Source organism: Nothoprocta perdicaria, unplaced genomic scaffold (assembly GCF_003342845.1).
Source record: "Nothoprocta perdicaria isolate Ctin4 unplaced genomic scaffold, notPer1 scaffold_50, whole genome shotgun sequence".
Lineage (NCBI taxonomy): Eukaryota > Metazoa > Chordata > Aves > Tinamiformes > Tinamidae > Nothoprocta > Nothoprocta perdicaria.
In genome coordinates, this window is record NW_020455755.1 from 1,911,184 (window position 1) to 1,931,357 (window position 20,174).

General features: G+C 39.4%; 1 protein-coding gene across 4 annotated transcripts in view; it reads left to right on the forward strand.

Annotated features, from left to right (window-relative positions):
• The window catches only part of BCAS3 (BCAS3, microtubule associated cell migration factor), a 265,434-nt gene that overhangs the window by 94,348 nt on the left and 150,912 nt on the right, over window positions 1–20,174 (forward strand). For 2 of the 4 annotated variants that reach the window (XM_026047802.1, XM_026047804.1), the window contains exons 16-21: window positions 674–718; window positions 6,238–6,362; window positions 6,970–7,135; window positions 8,310–8,410; window positions 17,485–17,585; window positions 19,352–19,548. In XM_026047802.1, coding sequence (XP_025903587.1) covers window positions 674–718; window positions 6,238–6,362; window positions 6,970–7,135; window positions 8,310–8,410; window positions 17,485–17,585; window positions 19,352–19,548 — 735 coding nt within the window. The remainder of the gene's footprint in view (window positions 1–673; window positions 719–6,237; window positions 6,363–6,969; window positions 7,136–8,309; window positions 8,411–17,484; window positions 17,586–19,351; window positions 19,549–20,174) is intronic. The other 2 variants (XM_026047803.1, XM_026047805.1) reach the window with 1 other exon arrangement.

The following is a 20,174-nucleotide window of genomic DNA, read 5'->3' on the forward strand; positions in this document are numbered from 1 at the left end:
CTTAAATCTGCATTTCACATCAAATGCATTTGAAATAAGTTAGGAATCAGTGCTCCATGCTAGCTTGTAAGTGAAGAGGAAAAAGAAAGCTATGTAATGAAGTTGCTAAAGATTTTGGCTTTAATAGTGTATTTTTATCTCAGAAAAGGCCTGGGGAACTTTCCCTAAGAAACTGTGCTTGTGCCTGTAGCTCTTCTTGCCTGGAACATTTAGAGCTGTCACAGCTGGACCTTGAGCGTTTTGTGGAAAACACCCACCTACGTGTTGCTGTTGTTGGTCATTTTCCCTGTGTGTTAATTTGGACTCTTAAGGTCTATTTTAAGGCTCTTGACTGCTTCTGCCGCCCAGTTGTCAGCAGATTGCAGGAAGGAGGAATAACCTGTGTCTTGCCTGAAACGTCCAAAGCTGCWTCCCCCGTCCCGGCCGCGCGTGCATGGGGCGCCCCGCGTGTGACACGGGCTCTGCCCGCGCCCGGCCGCGCGAGCGGCTCTCCGGCCGCGAGCGTCAGCATGCCCCTTACCTTGCAGTCGTTCAGCACCCTTGCGGCACCATGAGATGTTACAGAGATTTACTTTACCTTGTGCGTAGATCTTAATAGCATGATATACAGTGTACTTCTTAATAATTGAGTTTTCATCTAATTTTTTTGTGCATTTTTCCCCTTTACATGAAGACCTTACCTGTTTGGAGCAGGATGTTTTTCTATAAAAGCTCCATGGTGAGTTCCCARTTCAATCCCAGCATGCCTATGATTCATTTGCAATGCTCACTGAAAATTACCTGTGTTGAGGCTTTTCAGTTTTGTTTGTTTGTCTGCTGCATGGCTGATCCGTAGGTAGAAGCACTGCATAAATCACATTTAAACTATGGATGTGTATTCACCATCAAGCATTGTGAAACCAGTGTGCTCGCGTTTTTTTTTTCCTTTTCTTTTTTAATCTTGGAGGGGGACATGTCATTTATAAGCAAAGAGAAGCTGAAAAAAACTCAAAATATTTCCCAGCAGACAAAACTGAATGCAATACCTTTCCAAAATAGGTGTCTCTTTTATATATAGCTTCCATTATTGTGTCAACTGAGCAATAAGTTGCTTACAAACAGAAAACATCAGTGATGGCCTCTTGATAAAGCAGATAGCAATAGGTAGACAGTGAAGTAACAGAGATGAAGTAAAATAACCACAAAAATAACTACAGAAAACAATGCTAAAAACACCATTTGCTAGAATATTTTACATAAAAAATATTTTGTTTTAATATGTAAAATTGCAACCTATCACAAGAATACACACAGAGTGATGACAGTCTTCAAGCTTCTCTATATTGCACCTTCATTTATTCCTCAGTGCTACGTAATCTTCTAGTCACCTTTCTATAATAATGTGGTGATTAAAGATTTAGACAAGAAGAACATTAGAATTTTGAAGACACTAGAGTTTTTTTTTTTGAAGAGTTTTAGCAACTTTTAGCTAGGAGTTTGTTTTAGCTGAAGATATGTATCCGCTATAGCTGTGAGTCTGTATGTGGTTCCTGGGGCTACTCTTAAGAGTTTGTTCTACATATATCACTTTCCCTTATGGCTCTATCAAAATATTTTCTTCAGCAGAAAGCTCTTAAGAGCTTCTCTAACAGCAAATTTGTAAGAGAATGGGAGAGTATAGCTACTGAAGAATTGAGGAAAGCTTGGAAGGGGATCACCCTATCAGGGTTCGTGTCAGCAGCCCCTCCACTTAGGTTAGAGAGTGCAGTATAGGAAATAGACCCCAAAATTGTTGCATATCTTTCCCAAGACTCTTTTGTGGTTTGTTTAGTGCCAGTGCTAGCTCAAAAATATGGTCTCTACTAGTCCACAGAGAAACTGGGATTAAATATACGCTTTGGGCAGAGGAAGAAGTCATGTTGTTTCCATTAAAGTCTTAATGAGACCTAGAATTATGTAAACAAAACGAATGGAGATTTGACAGCTTACTGCCTGTTGAATAAAAGAGCCTACATTTTTCCTCTTTTTCCTTGTTTTATTCATGATCTAGCAATTGGAAACATGTCTGTCTTCTGGTTTTAGGCACAATAGTAAATGAATTTACTTGATGTATTTGGAGAAAGTATGGTTTTTTGAGTATTTTTATTAAKGTAATGGCAAATTTCTTGTGTATATTTTTCTCTTAATGCTTCTGTTTTCACTTCTTTAGCCTCAGTAATATATTTACCCTCAAAAACCGAGTATCTTGCCATTTCAGAAGTCTTAATTATTGATCAGCATTGATAAGTGCTTAAAGTTTTATGGATCTGATGTATTTGAAACCTATTTGTCCTATAAAATTGTTTCTTTAAGACTGCCAAGTCTCTTAAGTTTTTGTTAATATCTGACAAATTGACGTTTTTTAGTTTGTTCCTGTCTTTTTTTTAGGCTATTTTGGTAGAAAATTCTCATCTCGTTCTTCTTTGGACATGTGTCCGTGTATATCTTTGCAAGAGTGTTGTCACCAGGTCAGGCTGTGATTCAGGAGTGTGTTAATGTGGAGGTTTGCACTTTGGCAAGGTCTCTTCCAAACACAGACCTAAGTTTCTTAAGGAAACATAAATATTTGTTGTATAGTTTTTCTGTTTCTGCTATAGACAGTTACTTTATCTCAAAAAAAAAAAAAAAAAGAAAAGAAAAAAAGTCTGACAGTTGAGTTTGAGTTTTACTGGAAATTTTGAGAAATTCTTGCCTACTGGGATCTTTGTCTTGTGGTTTGAGCCCTGAACCAAGGATTGAGAGCTCTCGAACTCCGTTGCACAAATGTTGCTGTTCAGCAGTGGCTTCCCCAGAGAGTTGCTCTTCTGCCCGCATCGWAGCCACTTGCGCTAAAGCACAGCCTAATATTGTGAAGGTTAGTGTAAAGATTCATTTAAACTCACTGCCCTTAAAAGAGAGGCCAAATGTGCCCGATTTCAGTCCTTGCAGTAGTTTATGAAGTGCTGAAAGGCTGAGAGCAAGGAAAGAGCAGAAGTTCACAGTAGAAATGAGTCATTCACCACCTACCTTCATCATCGTTGCTTTGTTTTCATTTATGAAGCTGAGAGGGTCTTTTCATCTACATAATCGTTAGGATTTATTGTTTCCAAGTTGTTAAAATATCCYAGTGACATGAAAACGTATTTTCTAATGGCAGTACTGCTGTTGAAAATAGCTGGGCTGTTGAGGTCTACTGAAAGAAATTTGAATTAGAAGGTATGGAGGAAAATGCAGGCATGAAGTGAAAGGGTGGTAAAATGAAAGATTCCTTAACTACCGAGTGTTCAGGAGAGACTTGTTGACATCTCTAGAGTGGTTGTCTTTATTTTCAGGGCAATGTYTCAGCCAAAACGATGCACTAGTAGGATTTGTTCTTTTCTGTAGCAGAGCTAAGTTTAACCACAGGAGTAATCGTGTTTTACAAGATCTGCTCTTTCTGTCTACAAAACATCATTCTTAAGTGGAAAATGTTTTGGCACTGAAACCAACACTTAAATGCATGCCTTGAAAGATGTGCGTTTTAAAGACATGGTGTAAATMGAATGTAGCTTAGCCTGTTTTCTCTAAGGCTGTTTGTCTGTGGATTTTGASAAGCAAAGATCTTGGGGACTAAGAGCATGGAGAGCCCTGTAAAGATTTCATACCTTATTGTTAGGGGACCGATTTCACTTCTGCTTAAATGCCTAAAGAAGCTGTTCAAGTCAGCTACACCTCTCAAAATTTATTCCAGCTTGTAGCTGAGACCAGAATATTCCCAGATGTATTTTTCTCATTTTAAACAATTTTAATAATCTCAGGTGGTATCATATAAATATTTAGAGTATGAGAATTATATAGAATATTCTTTTTACAAGTGTCTCGTAAGACAAAGTGAATATAGCTGAATCATGTCTGTGCTCCTTGTTTGCTTTGTATTGACTGAGGGGTAGCATTATCTTTTGGGATAATACTGTTATAAACTAAATACAATCAGTTATTGATTGAATGATAGATCAGCAAATAGCAGGACACTAGTGCACACATTTACATTTTCATTTCTGTAGGAGTACTGCTCATATATAATGTATGAATGTATTTGGAAGGTGAAAACTAAAAATAGGTACAGATACACTGTTGCAGAACAGGCTAAAAATGCTGTGTCTGTGACAGAAAAGGAAAATTTCAAAGTGAAACACATCTATGCCAAATTTTTCTGAGTTGCTAAAATGCTTAATATTATTAATACCGGTTTAAGTATTCTAATATAGACTGTGAAGTGCCCCTGGAAACAAGGTAATAAACTTAGAGTTGGGAAATCTTYTGAAGCAGTTTTTGGATGAGGTAACTTGTGATAGTTGGAAGGGCTGGTGGCAGCTAGCGGGGGCTTGGAGGTGCCGGGATACGGACTCCAATGTATTTGCTTCTTGTGACGTTTTGGTGTCTCGTGTATGTGCGAGAGCTCCAGAACTGATTGAAATGGGCTAAAATTTGTGTGAATCTTTCCACTAGCCCTGGCCAGTGTTCGGAAGCTCTTTCGAGGGGCCTTTCCATACGGGAACGTGAGCCATGCCTCGCTCCGAGCGTGGCATTGGGCCGGCCGCTCGGCGAGCRCTCCTCGCACCAGCCCTGTGCCCRCTCCTGCAAGGCCCCTGCAGAACCTCCCTGCCAGTGCAGCACAAATGCAAACGCTTGGACAGCATAAATGCAAACACTTGGTCTTTTCTCCCATTTTTGTAAGTGTGTGTTATGCAAAAAGAATACATTTTAGATTGAGGTCAGGCTGGAGCAGTTTTAGATGTTGCAAGTGGTGTGACCATGATCGTGGCAACAGTAGTTCTAACAACAGTCAGGTTTTCCCATGTCATTTACTGTATCTAGTTGCTGGAAAAAAATCAGTGTCGATTCTGCCATATATTTGAGGACTGAGTTTAGAGGACCAGRCTGTAGAGCTCTGGGCAGCTCAGGTGCGGAAATATCAACAAGTCCAGCTTGAATAATAATTTTTGTTTAACTTGCTATTCTGATATTTTTATGTTGTKTTGAATCATAATTTGTTGTTRTGTTAATATCCCTGTACAAGTAACTTGTAAATAACGAAAAGAGGATAGTATGAATTAAGTGCAATTGTAATTATTAATAGTGTTTGAATTGCTTACAGCAATTTTGAAATATTTTTCTGCTACTTAAGTTCATGATACTGTATTTGCACACTTAAGCACACAATATGCATGCGTTTATACGTTTATTTGTTAGGATTTAAGAACACTACTGTTATATACTATAATGTGGCATTATAATCACAAGATATATTGTGGAACAAGAAATTAATAGAAAGGAAAATGTAGAGGATKAGGTAGTGAGTGAAGCGGTAAAACTGGATAAAGGAGGTGATGAATCAGTTAAAAAGAAAGGTGGAAAAGGAGGAGGAATCTTGGGTAAACCTCTCAAACTTCTTTTGTACTGAACAAAGGATGAAATTTTGATTTAATGAATTGAAAAAAAGGCAGTGCTTTTAAAATGATTTTGAATTTATATAAAATATAATGGATCAATCTTTTATTATCCTTAGACTCCTGTAAACAGTTTTGCTTTTGAGTGGTTATTTCACCTATTATAAGCTCTCTGAACCCTTATTTTAAAACTACAGATCTGCTACGTGCACATTTTCAGAAGAGATGTTTTATTAATCTATTTTTATGATAAAGTTACTGCTTTGTTTTAGCCTAACACGTGTGTCTGCTTTGTTTCCATTTCCTTGTATCCCCTGCATGTTGCTTCCCTACCATGTTGCCCATGTTGCCTATCTCTTGGTGTGCTCACTGACATTGCTCTGTGCCAGGCTGTAGCTGTTCAGCAGTAGATGCTTCATAGGTGTCCTAGAAAATGGCAAAAACTGAGATGACTGACCCAGATTCTAGATTTTTATTCTCAAARGACTTCACATGAATACAACTGTTCGTATTCATTTCATTTGTAGGTTGGTTGTGATAAATGCAGATGTTAAATATGGGTTCTTTCAAACAGCTGGAAAAATTTTGCATTATTATATTGTTCTCCTCTTAAAGTTAATGCATTCAGTGGTCAAGGTGAATTTGAGACCTAATATCTAGAAACTCAAAGTGTCTACAAACTCTGCTCAATCTTACGAGAACTGCAGATGCTCAACATTTTTGAATTAATATTTTAGAATGACTTTTAAGCAAGGGGCATCATAATTTTTGAGAATTAACTGTCGTAATATTATCTTGTTCTTTCTTGAAGCAAAAGCAAGCCAGCTCCACAAATTTCACCCAGCAAGTCTGTGGGAGGAGAGTTTTGTGTCGCCGCAGTCTTTGGATCATCAAGATCCTGGTTTGCCAACAATCCTGGTCTGAAAAGAGAAAAAGGTTTGTACACCACAAAAATAAAATTTGGATTTAAATTTAAGTTCTCTGTTTTTCCATCATTTTGTGATGATTTGTGAGCACCTGGTGCCTATTTCTTATTTTGTTCCTTAAGTTCAGTGCTGGTGGAGATTTTTGGGAACATGCAGTTGCAGGGCTTTCAGCGAAATAACAGAATTTACAAGAAATAGTGAAATGAGTCTTTGATCTTTCATGGTATGATGACAGAAAAGAAACTTTTTGGTGGCTCAGTGCAAAGATATTGTGTGAAATTTTCCAGAGCAAGCAGCGCTATAAGGGTGAAACACCTTTCCTGCAGTGCCTGTCTAGACATACCTTTAGCAATGTGTAATGACCCAAACGCACTTGAGAGAGTGTATTCCACCTACTTGTATGTGTGGCATTTATATTTTTGGAAACAAGGTAAAAATTAATTGTGATTTGTATACTTTTCTATTTGTTCAGCCTTGTTTTAATTCATATTTTTGATGACAAGATATCAACAGCAATAGACTTAAAATAACTAGATATCTGCTGTGCTATAAATAACTTTCTCTTTTGTGATTCTTACATGCTGTTAATGAGGTTTTCTGTTTCTTCTTGCAAATAGATCAATCAAAGCAATTTGTAGTGGAATCACTGTACATTATCAGTTGTTACGGCAGCCTGGTGGAACACGTTTTGGAACCGCGTCCTCTCAGCACTGCTCCCAAGATTAGTGATGACACACCCTTGGAAATGGTGACGTGCCCGAGAGCCAGCTGGACTTTGGTTAGGTAGCAAATTCCCTTTTTCCTCTCTTTGCTCTTGTCCAGAAAACTGTCGTGAGCTTTTCTTGAAAGGGGAAGAACGAGCTGCATCATTGCCTGGAAGCCTTTTTTTTATACTTCAGAGTCYTACAATTTTCCCTTGAAAGAGAGACTCCTCATAACAAATTTAAGAGCAACTTTTCATGCTGTTCTGTTAGCTCCTAAATGGCAGCTAACCATTTAAATACTTTTGTAGACCTGGAGCTACATGAATATGTTTTAAATCAATAGAGAGCCTTATCAACTAGTAACTTTTAAATAATCAGTGTATAATTTAGTTTTTTTATATAATTTAGTTATAAATAGTAGAAACTATTATTTTAAGTGTTAAAATATAGAATTGGGACATGAGAAGTGTATGAGAATTTCAAGACAGAGCACTGCATTAGGCAAGATATCCTGTAAACAGCTGGAGGTAGCATTTCTCAAGATAGTTGCAGAAATTATCCCTGACATGTGGAAGAAAGTAAACAAAAATTGATGAGAAACTGTTGTCAGTGCTTTTGACGTTTTAAAATATTTTTCCATCGATTTTTTTTTTCCCTTTTTTTCTCCTTCCTTGGCTCCATATTTCTCAGTGATAGATTATATTGATCAATCGTTGAYTTACCAAGCTATTTAGGAATGGCCCACCCTAATTAAAATTACAACACAGACTTCTAGACCATTATTGTTGAAATGAGTAGGTTGTAATGGAATTGAAAATTCTAATTGGATCAATAGCCCATAACTTTACACAACTTTATTTTCACAGTTTATAAATGCTCAATTGACTTTACAGTATCGAAGCAATGCTAGTTAACAGAACAAAAAATTCCCTGGATTCAGTTGCGTGTTAATATTGAATAAAGTTAGCATGACATATGATGGTCCTGAACATATTTACCATGTTGATTTAAACTGCCTTCATTTTTCTGTGCATTATCTGTTCTGCAGTCAACAAAGACACGTTCTTTCCTTCACAATCTGTGCAAAGTGGTCGTGCTGTTCAACTGCCTGTGGTATATTCCAGTGTTTGAACAAGCTAATTTAAATAATTACAAACATTTTGGGAGCTAGTATAATTACATGTGATGACAGAAACACTGATTTACATTCTCTGCATTAGCTTAAATATTAATAGCCTTGTGTTTTACCTCAGAACTCCTCAGTGGAATGAGCTCCAACCACCATTTAATGCAAACCATCCACTGCTCCTGGCGGCAGATGCAGTGCAGTACTACCAGTATCTCCTCGCTGGCTGTAAGTAGCTTGGAGCTCTCTCTYCTTGTATATACAGATTTTAAGGTACAAATGTGACTTTCTAGAAAAGTTTTTCATCACACGGTATTGGAACAAGATAGTTATCCAGGAGAATTTCTCAAAGTTTGTTAGGAAYGTACAAGCAAGGGCAGAGTGTTGGTACAAGACATCAATGAAATGAAACGAAGATTTGGAGACAACTTACTGTGACAGACTTATTTTAGAAATGTAGCAGCGGATTGGGATAGATAAAATATTTCCATGGCTTTCCATTATAAATTCCCACACTGATTAGGAAAGCACCCGTTTATAACTCAGCTATAAAATTTTGCTGCAGGTTAAAATACATCTTAAAAAGTTGAGGTTCAGTATGGAATTTTTCTTTCTTTTTTTTTTTTTTTTTAATGAAAACATCTGGTTAAGCTTACATGACAAAAGTCCACAAAAGGATAATAGATTTTTTTTCCTTTTCCTTGGTTAATTTTATAGTATGTGGAATCTTGGTGGTCAGGTTTATGGTACAGTTTACTAGCTTTGAATTTTCTAACTTCTAAAATTCCCAAGTTTTCTTATATTTCTTTGCAACTCAGCCAACTGCAAGTTAACATGCATCGTTGTGTGAAGTAAATGCATATGTCATAGCATATGTCATTATACTGATACCATGTAAATATGGAGCAAACTAGAAGCAAGTATGTTCAGAAAGTTTATAATATTCAGCAATATAATAGCATCTCGGGCAGCCGCTTTCCTCAGGAACCATGGCATCATTTCCAGGGATGCCTGCCCACCTGCTTCATTCTGCGGGCTATCCAGAGCGTTGTTTCAGGGAGTCCGGCTGTTTGCATTGTATATGCAGAAACATTTTGTATACATACATACCTTYATGTATAATATATACACATGTGCAGAAATACATACGCATTTATAACTTCTTTATGTTTAGATAATTTAGAAGGGAGAAGGCTATTAGCAGTAAATAGCAAGTCTCTTTTTTAAATCTAGGATGTAGTCAAGATCAAAAAGATAAAATCATTTTAAAGTTTCACAAGGGAACAACTCTTGACAGATATAAGGGTGCTCCTGGGAAAACTAGATCCTGGGCTCAGTTGCCAGCATGGCTAATGCCAGCGTGTTATGTGACCGAGGCATTTAAAAGGCAGCAAGTGGACATCTGGGCCAAAAGAAAACGTGCCTGAGTGTGACTGCTACAAGCAGCCCTGGCGCCAGATAGATCTGTTGCTTTTACCTGCCCATCTGCTGCACGGGAGCCACGGACGTTGCGGCAGCCAACAGCGCTCGACAACCCCTGTGGCTCCGTGGCCGAGGGAGTGTTCACAAGGCTAAAGATCCTCCTACCGCTTGTGATTATGGGGGGACTCATTTCCTCTGTGTTTGTTTTAGTGTATGCCTTCTAGCTGCTGTGGAAATGGCAGCTAATGTGTTGCACAGGTTGAATCAGAACAGAGGGAAAAAAACCTTTTGAGAGCATAAATGTTCATGAATATGGATCAGACTCATCTCGCTAACTGAAATCAGGGATGGATTCGTTCTGCAATTCATTACCAACCCAAACACTTTGTGTTTTGAATCTTTTTGTACTGAAACCTATTGAAGAAGAACAAGTTAATTAATGGCTTAATTCTGGCCAATAATGACCGTGCAGGGCTGGCTGGAACACCTGCAAGCTCCGGGTCAGTGTTTCTGCAGTGCAGAGCTCCCCGCCCCGCTCACCTGCGGTCGCGCCGAGCCCGGGTCTGATCTGCCATCGCCTCCCTCACTGCGCTTAATTGCAGCTGATGCCTGAAGAGGGGTTTCGGGTGGACGTTACATCTGTGTCTGCCACGTTTGAGGTAAAAGGAGCCCTGGCGCCGTTTCAGGGTCGCTATTTGCGGCTGTCCGTCAGAGCTGGGATGCGGGCGCTCCTCCCGGGCGCTGTCTAGCGTTTCTGCCGATTGTTTGGCTCCATTAAGTGCACAGGGGAAATAAAAGCCTGAATGACCAAGTCACCAGGGGCTGGTACAGACCTGCTCTTTGTCTGCCCTCGGAGCGCTGCATTAGGTCTCATTATCCATTTATAACGCGCGACCTCTGGCCCGCGGGTCGGTGGAACCTCCTTGGAGCACAGAGCACCTCTGTGAGCGGCCGGAGCACAAAGCCGYRCCGGCAGCGCTGCYGCCGTCCCCGCGGCCTGCCCAGCARTGCACCAGCTGCCAAGTTTGCAGCAGGGAGAGCGTTTGAGAAACAMTTCCAGTGTTACATGTGCACAGTTCGGCTTATAACAGTGTTTTCCACAGGATTTTAGAGGATTTTCCTTAGCTAACCAGGAACCATTGTTTGAAGAAATGCTTAGAACAACAAGTGTCCGAGACYTTTCTCCCCAGGGTGTCTGTAAGTGGTTTGGCACAGCTGTCTCRCTGCTTGGAGGTCATCCATGACATCTGCTGCCGAAACCTGGCACCGGGCATGCAGCCCCCTCCTACCTGGGTGCTTTCCATGGCCTGGTCTGTCGGACACGCGGACATGGGAGATGCGGGTGCGGGGCCCTGTCAAGCGCCTGCCCCGCTGCCCCGTGGYGCCAAACCCAGCCCCTCAGCTTCTCGTGGAGCAGGTTGCGTCCTGCAGAGCCCTGTGTGTGYTACAGACTCTGTGCCTTCCATAGTAGGTGGTAGTCATAGGCACTAGAGCTTTCCCCTGTGTCCTTCTGCAGTTTAACATATAGTACTTTACCTTTATTTATGTCTGTGCTCTGCTAGTGTTCCCTCTTTATGTGTGTTCTGGACAACTCCCAAATTTCATTTAATTTCATTCCTGAAAGGAAGGAAATGTGGTCACATTTTGCTGTTCTTAATACGTTTTTCCTACAATATAAATCCTCTGGCACAGTTAATGCCACTGGTAGCMGCCCTCACAGTAGGAGGAGGGTTGTGCTCAGTGCTGCCCACGTAGGAGACTTCCTTGTGGCCCAGGGAACTTGCAATATAAAGAGCAGGTCTTCCAAAAAATTCCAAGATTCAACATTATTTATTTTACAGATACTACTTGCTTCCTAGTAATTCCTCTGCTTAATTTCTTTTAAGGAATTAAGATGCTTGTAACAGTGTAAACTGCTGCTGCGAGCTGCTAAGGGGTGCTCCGTGTGTGTGACCATCAGCTATTTGGATTCAGGTTTCTTTCTAATGACTGCTACTGTTTCCTCAGTGTAATCTTGTGTATTTGATTGACCTAATGTGTCTTCTTCTAGCTTCCATACCTTTCCTTTTTGTGTGTTTGACATTAGGTATGTGGTGTATAATACATKGACAATGAAAATAGATCATTTATAGATCATTTTGAATGCAAGCAGGACTTCTGACACCGTAATTTCATACTACTTGTTTCCTTTCTTTACCTACTTCTCCTCTTCCAGTTCTTTGGAGAAATGAGCTGTAGTTATTCTCAGACATCTGAAACATCTGCAATTAACACTTGGGGAAAAGCTAAAAAAAAAAAAAAAAAAAAAAAAAAAAAAAAACAAAACAAAACAAAAAAACTCTAAATCAGAACAAAAGCTGCCTGAAAAGGGTATTGAATAACATGAGTTACGATCTCTCTCCCCTGGCTGTGGAAAGGGCCCCTTCCCATCCAGGCAAGACTTTTGGTGCATCAGGACCAGTTTTACAGAGACTACCTGCAGTTGTCAGGTCTCAGGCCAATGACAAGAATTAATATATTAACTGGTGTGCAGTACTCTTTGACAAATTGCTTACTAAATACATCAAAATTGATTGGACCTTCTGTGTTTAAATTGACAAATGACTGCATTAGTGGAAGGAGGGAAATCCATTAATTACAGCTGCCCTCAACCATAGGAAATGTAATCGTATAAATATAGATTTTGTTAAAACAAAAGTCTTTACTTTGCTGTAGTGTTGCTGGTAAGTGTACTTGCACCTCCATGCTATTAAGCCTCCAGTAGGAGGTTTTGAAGACAGATCTTAGCGATTGACTTTTAAATAATCAAAGAGCATTTCTGTTGTGTTAAAAGGAATGATGCCGTGTTCCTTATCCCGCCATGACCACTTCTGGAAATTGGGTTTTTCTCTTGCAGAAAAATGGGCCTGTAGCTGAGGCTTCGGCTGTCTCATTAATTGTTTATTCTAGATGCCATGCAATTCGTATTCTACAGTTTGAGAATTAAAAAAACATGGAAGGCTCCTTTCCTCAGCCAGTGCGCTCTGTTCCCATTCTTTGTTCCTGCACTGTTCCCGAGTAGTTAATGCTTGCATGGCTGGTATTTTATGTCTGAGTAAGAATTTGCTTTTGAGGTAGGCCTGGAGATACCAGTTTTATAGTCTTTGTTAAGGAATTCTTGAAAAGATTAAGGCCTGTGTTTATAGCTGCCTTTGCAACAGGTTTTCATTTCTGGACCAACTGCTGTTTGTATCTTGGGTTTTACTTAAACGGGCTCGATAAGCAGTTAAACCTCCTAACTATTCATTGTCTTCAAAGGGATGGAATTAACCTTTTTTCACTGTGTGTTTGAGCTCAATCATAACACAATTTCCGTAGATAAATCTGAGAACTGACATCGTGTTCACGGCTCCTGCTCCCTCTGCCGAAAGCCATGCATCCAGAGCAAAGTTTGGTGCTCTAAGCACCATGGCAGTAATTGCCAGTTTTAGATTCATTTAATACGTTCTGTTGATGGACATAAAAATTCCATTCATACAGCTAGAGCATATCATGCAGTGGAGGCATGACTGAGAATGAGTAGGATATGGGTTAGATACCATGTGAATATATATGTTAGATACCATGTGAATATAAGTCCTTAACAGGCGAAGCTGCCAGGCCACTTACTCTTTCTGCTTGAAATCATCCTCAGCCAGTACATTCTTTTCATGGAATGCTTTCTTATTGCCACATAATAAAAGAATACGACAGAATACAGGAGCTTATGATGCTTCCCTTCCTTCCCACTGTTTCAGTGGTTTTCTGAGGTTTTCTGAAAACATTGTATTTTTACTATATCTAACTTTGATCTTGTATTTTCAAACTGTCATCACTTGCAAGTTGGTGAACAAGGAATCTATCTATTTTATTGACTATCTGTGTTTTGCTGGTATTGGTCTCAAACAATGAAAACAGAAGTTTCACGTCTGCTGCTTGCTTTTCCTGGGGTAAAAGTTTGCAAGCTAATCTGGATCACTTTCATTTACAGAAGAAAAAAAAGAGATGTTTTTAATGGAAGTTGCAGTCCATGATCTTTTTAAGCTAAGTTTCCCTAAAACTGTAACCTGCCCTTCCTGCTCCCTCCAGGAAACAGGATTAAGTGGTAAAGGGAAGCAAATTTAATTTCTGAGTATTGGACTGATTGGGGTAAATAGAAACAGGACAGGTATAGTTTCATTAAAGAGCTACATCATTGCGTGTAAGCAATGTGGTAAATCAGGGAAGGAATATGCCGTATATTCTTTACTCAGAACTGTTATTTATGTAATAATATAGATAAGATGGATAAAAATTAACCATGTAATGTTCATTGGGTGTTGCAAATGTAAGTTTTCAAAACTTGTATATACCTGGACATGTACATGGTTTCAGCAGATTGCTCAGTGCTTGCACATTTTAATCCATATTTTATATACTGAATGCTGGAAGTAGTGCTGAATACAGGAATTAAAATACTTTCAGATGTGTACAAACAACAATAATGAACAAGGGCACATGCTGAAACAGTTCCTTACCATTCCTACATGGTCATCTGGAACTTCTTAGAGAGAGGTCCATCAACACGAAGGGGTCAGTTTTCAAAGCAGTGTACAGGGATTTAGCCGCGCGACTCCTATTGACGTTAATGGGAGTCAAACGGGTAAATCCCCACGCACCGCTTTGAAAATTTACTACTAAGCCTCCTGACTTCTCACTACATACTTTGATTGTAACAGTAATCCATGGTTAACATAATTTTCCCGACAATAATGTCAAACATACTTTTGAAGTCAGTGAATTATAGAAATAGTTACCTCTTCCATAATTCTTTAAAGATGGCCATCAGATGGATTTCACCATAGGTTCTTGCATTTAAAATTATTCTTTAACCCAGGAAAGAATAATATATGTGTCGTCCCTCGGTACAGAACCAAGTGCCTGCTCGGTTGGGGTATTTCAAGCGTTACATAGCCTTAAGATACTCTGTGCTGTAAGTAATGTCATTGATTCTGGCTCTACCTGCCTYGGGTGATCCTTTACTAGAGTAGTTTCCTATGGGAGCTTGGGGAGAGGAAGCTGGAGCTGGGCACAGGGAATGGGCCGTGGGATCCCACAGCAGCGCGGAGTCAAGGGCACCTAAAGCGCTCCCTGAACCCTGGGAAAATCCGAGGAGAATCCGTATCCTGCTCACACTGCTAACTAGCCYTTTAAGATTAAAGGCGGGCGCAGAGAATGGGTTTCTTTATGTCTATAAAGCACCTAATAAACTGTGGTCAATTTACAAATAATGAATGAATAAATCTGTAAGTCAGCTGGTGCTGTGAAGGAACTGTTAGGCTGGCTAAACTATCCTAGTTTACAGGGCTTTTTTAGTATAATTTTATGATGCTCATGCATATAAGACTCTCAGAAAGAGGACAAAAATTGCTGGGGAAGACTTGAGAGGGAAAGAAGATATTTTAATTTGCATGGAATGCCCCTGCAGGATTTACAAGCTGCAGAAGAGCCTGACACGCAGAGCTGGGTTCAGCAGGCCCTAGCCGCAACTACAAATGCACAGAGCCCTTCTCCAGAATGCAAACAGTTTATCTTAAACGTGGCTGTAGGAATTCTGCCTGAAAGGCAAAGCCGCTCTCTGCTTTATTGCCAAGCTGCAGCRAAGCAGAGGCGCTGGTCAAGCCCTGTGCTGCAAGGCGCCGATTGGAGCCGTGCGCCCCAAGCCCTGGCGAGCGCCTGCTGCATGAGGAGCCTTCCATGCACCCCGGCACCTGCCTGCTCCCGACACCGGCTCCCAGGGAAGCGGGGTCCCTCCTCGACATAGGAAACGAAAGTTGGAGCCATTGAATTGAACGGAAAGTGGCTGTGTACAGACCCGAAGCAGAGCTGTCACAGCCCGCTGCTCGAGTGTGACGTGATGGAACCAATGCAGCAGTTGTTCCAAAAGTAGCATGAAGTAAATCATTGAAAATGTGGGCTTTCATTTTCAACGAAATATTCCTGAAGCATGTTGACAAGCATGTGATTACCTCAGGTCTCCGTACCACCTAGGATCACTTTCGGTACGACTTTAAAACCACAGAAACAGCATCAGAATCAGATGTGAGTGTGCGATTCATACGAGGCCAGTGTCGGGCTTGGTGGGTTTGCAGTTTGCATACCTGTTTCCCATGAACATCACGAGGGAGACTGCATAAACCAAGGAGACACTTTGGACTTGATGAAGTTGAGATACGTTGTTTTTGTTTCGACTAGGTTGTAGAGTCTTATTTCATTTCCATTAGAGGCTTTGTGGATCCAGCTGAAGGGAAGGAAAGGTTTCTGGAAGTGCCTGCGTGTGTATGGCAGGCGATGCACAGCAAATACTCTTTAGAGTCTCTAAATGTCTTTCTTAGCTCTTAATTTGGCCAAACATACATGCCTTGGAGAAGAGCACGTTGGGAATTTCATATGTAACTCAATTAAATTAAATTGTGTAAATCTTGTTTATATAAATGAGAAAATTAAAACCTTTTGGTTCAAAAAGTACAGAAAACCAAGTAAAACTAATGATTTATTGTTCACAAATTAAAACCAGAAGTGCATGCACAACAATTGAGCTGTACTCGCTCTTTGTTCCAGCGCTGCTCTGCTGTTGAAAGATGACAATTTATAATCTCTGAATGAATAAGGATTTGTCTTAGGTCTAGGTATTTATTGTATAATTGGCCCATCTCTGAACAAAAGGACTGTTAATTCCAGTATTTGCCAACCACGTGTATTAGTCTAGGTTTTGCCCGTTTGTCAAGAAGGTCTAGGCAAATTATTTCTGAGTTTAATATTCATTGTTTGCTTTATTTGTGCACTTAAATATTGCAGCAGAGTTTCAACAGAAAGGTTTTTTCTTACGTAGTCTTTGTTTTTAGATCCTCGCCTTAGTCTTTCTTCAATATAGGAAGAATACAGTATTCTAGTTGGAAATGGCTCCGTAGTTGAGGTTGCATTCAGATATCCTCTTGACAAAAAACAGGATGAAAAATCTCTTTATGCCATATAGTATCCAAATTTATGAAAAAACTGTGGTGTTTATATTGTAGAGGCGCCGTTCTGTATTTATGGTTACAATTGTGTCTGCTTKGCCATTATAAACTCCTGTTATTAGGGGTTTATAACATGGCTGTAAAATTTGTAGAGGATGGAAACTTGACACAGAAAGGTTAACCCTATAATAATATACTTTTTAATAATCAATTTTTAAAAGTTAGATCCCTCTTAGATTATGTGACTATAAAAACAGTGCATATAATTTTAGGATTGTCCTATATCCTAGCACCRCAGCATAAAACTCTTTTGTCTTATCAAAATAACCTATGTTATGTTCATTTCTTTTAGCTTGCATTGATGGTGTCTTTTCTTATTACTGTTATAAAAATACTGTTACTGTCATAAAAAGGTGACATTAAAATTGTTCTAAGGCACTTCCAATTGAACTGGGAGAAAATATACTGTATACCTTGTAAAGCCACCTTTAAGTTAACGGTATCAATGTTAAAATGAGCGTGATCATTCTGCCAGTGAAATCTCACAACTCTCTGTGCTCAAAGTCAGTAAATGTACCAGGGCTTCAGGGTAGTCTTTGAAAGCAGCTTTCTTCATTACACACTTCAGCTTAATAGAAAAAGAGCAAGTCATATTCTCATAGCGTTTGTATATAAATTCAGATTTTAGGAGTACAACTGTATTACTTTTGTTGTTGATTTTTAAGCTCTTTCTGCACTCCAGCAGATTTAGGAAAATACCTATTGTGCTCTACTAGTAACGAGCTGATAAAGCTGATATGAAAATGTTTAACAATAAATTTTATTTTTATTTATTTTTTTTTGTCTCCCCTTCCTCTTTCACAGTGGTCCCACCAGGGAGTCCTGGACCCATTACTCGGCATGAATCCTATGACAGCCTGGCATCTGACCACAGTGGTCAAGAGGATGAAGAGTGGCTTTCCCAGGTGTGTTTTTCTGCGGGAGAGGCAGTTCCGTATTAGGAGCAACTGAATAATAATATCTATTAGAAGAAAAATTGAGAAAATTATTCACAATGCAGTAGCTTGTTTTACTGTCCTAGTGACTTTCCATTATAGTGGGAAATCTTGGAACAAAAGAATAAGGTGAAACTACATAATGGRGGTTGGTGTATTACTATTTCTAGGTACATATAGAAAGTCAAAAGAACTTGAAAATACTCAAAATTCATCACATCTGTTCTTCACTACAAGAGTAAATATATTTATAGGAAAGAAACCTCCAGTGACGTTACTCAGAGCACAAAATTCAGAGAAGGCTTCAGGAATGCACAATTTTTGCTAGGTGGAAAAAGGGTGATGGTATCTCTCTTGAGCATGGAGACACTAGTGTTCGCTAAGCAAGCCACTTTAGATTAAGCCTAAAGAGCAAGTATGTTTTTCAAAATTAAAGTGTTGTTATCAACAGTAACAGCATGCAGCGAAAAAACACTGCCCTTCACTTCAACTTTTCAATTAGAACAGTGGGTAATGTGTGCTGTCAGTGTGAAGTAGATACAATATGTTTGTCCTGCACACAACAGGAGAGTGAATAGGAACATCTGGCCGTAGCCTCAGTAAAATTGCAAAGGCATCTGTTTACCTCTCGGCTCTGTGACACTGATGGTTTCAAGCTTAAAATACACAGATTACTTTATCTGTGGCCTAATTTACACTGCTACATAAAAGCTACTTGACTCAGAAATGTCTACAGTCAGTCTGAGTTATGCGAAGATAAATGTAAAGAYGGAAATAGTGCTAAATAGGCTGTGTATTTGTCATCTTATGTTAGCAGAGAACTATCTTAGAACATTATCTAGTGTTTAATATTTCTTCTCGAGGAATTGAGGCTCACTAGTAGTACAGTAATGTATCGGTAAAGAAAACTAAGATAGGCATCTATATGCCATAAATTACAGGAAGGTATTTTTGTGAAATTCTTTAGTAGGTTGCATTCTTCTTGTGAAGCCAATTACTGCTTTAGCAAAACCTGATGGGAATTTAATAGTTTATTTTGTCGTTCTAAAACTTGAGTTCACCAAAGCTTAATATTTTCATTTCATATTGGCAGTTTCAGATAAACATCTCACGTGTGTTCTTTCACACTGCAAGCAAATGACTTTACCTTTCTTTTAGTTGTCGGAATTCTGGTTAAATATATGTAAAACTTATCTGCTGTTCTGAACTGCACGTTGCATATATACTTATACTACATAACCTTAAAATGGATATGACCTGAGCTATTTAGTCTTACATTGTACTCCATTGCTCTCTCTGTTACAAATTATGTTGCTTTTCAGCAAGCTGGTTCCTGCCAGCAGTATCCTTGCATATGCCAGTAATGATTATGAGCTTTGATTTGAARTCCAGTTCACAGTACATACATGTGAAGCAGTGCTGTTTAATGTGTGAACTCCTAGAAAGCCACAGGAACAAAACTGTAACAGCTTGCTTTTCAAAAGTGCATTYCTTAGCCTGGTCAAGATTAAAGTTATTGACAACCGTGTTTGGTGGAAGTGGACTTTGAGTTGCTTTGTCTAATCCATGCACATTCAAACAGAAATCTGTCCCTCTTTTTTTTGCGGCTGCAGTGCTAGCTTGTTAGTTTGTGAGTTGTAGCATGTATTTCGTAATGGCAAGGGTCAATGATGAGCAGAATCAAGTGAAATGATTGCTAAGCTGCAGTTTTATGGTATTTTGCAATATCCTGACAGGTTGAAATAGTGACTCACACCGGACCTCATAGACGCCTATGGATGGGCCCACAGTTCCAGTTCAAAACGATTCACCCGTCTGGCCAAACAACAGTCATTTCATCGAGTTCTTCCGTGCTGCAGTCACATGGTCCAAGTGACACCCCACAGCCTCTTCTGGACTTTGATACAGATGATCTGGATCTCAACAGTCTCAGGTAAAAAAAAWAATTTCCAAGCTGTTTAACGTTTCTTGTGTGAATAACTTGCTTAATGCTTAAATGAGCCCATCTGTGTGGGATGTGTAAGAGCTTTCATCGAGATTGTCCAGATGAAAGAGAAGAACATGTGACTTAATAACAATAAACCTTCATCCAGGCCAGACACCTTCGATTCCTTCCTGTTACTGCTCCTTGCCTAAATGACACTGGAAGGCAGCGTCCGGCTGCCTTGTGCTGGTGCATGAGCCCGTGAGAAGCTCAACATCTCCCTGGCTTTCACAGCTTCTACATTGCTTAAATTCATTTGCTCATGCACAAGTAGGAGCTTTAGGCTTTACATTTTTATGCGGACTGTAAAGCAGTCAGTGTGTTGGAACAGTAAGTGAAGGTATGGAATGGTTTTCCTCTCCCCTTCCTTTCCKTGCTTTTCTTAATTTGCTTCCTTCCCTGTCATTTCTGTTTTTAGTTTGTTTGGGGATGCTCGCTTTTTGCATACTCYTGATCTGTCTGTGGATGGATTATCCACATATTGTTGCTATAAAACAAGAATAATTCAAGTTTTCAACAGTTGGTTGATTTTTAAAATAAGTAGTAGCTTGTTGACTCAGGTTTGTGATTTAATA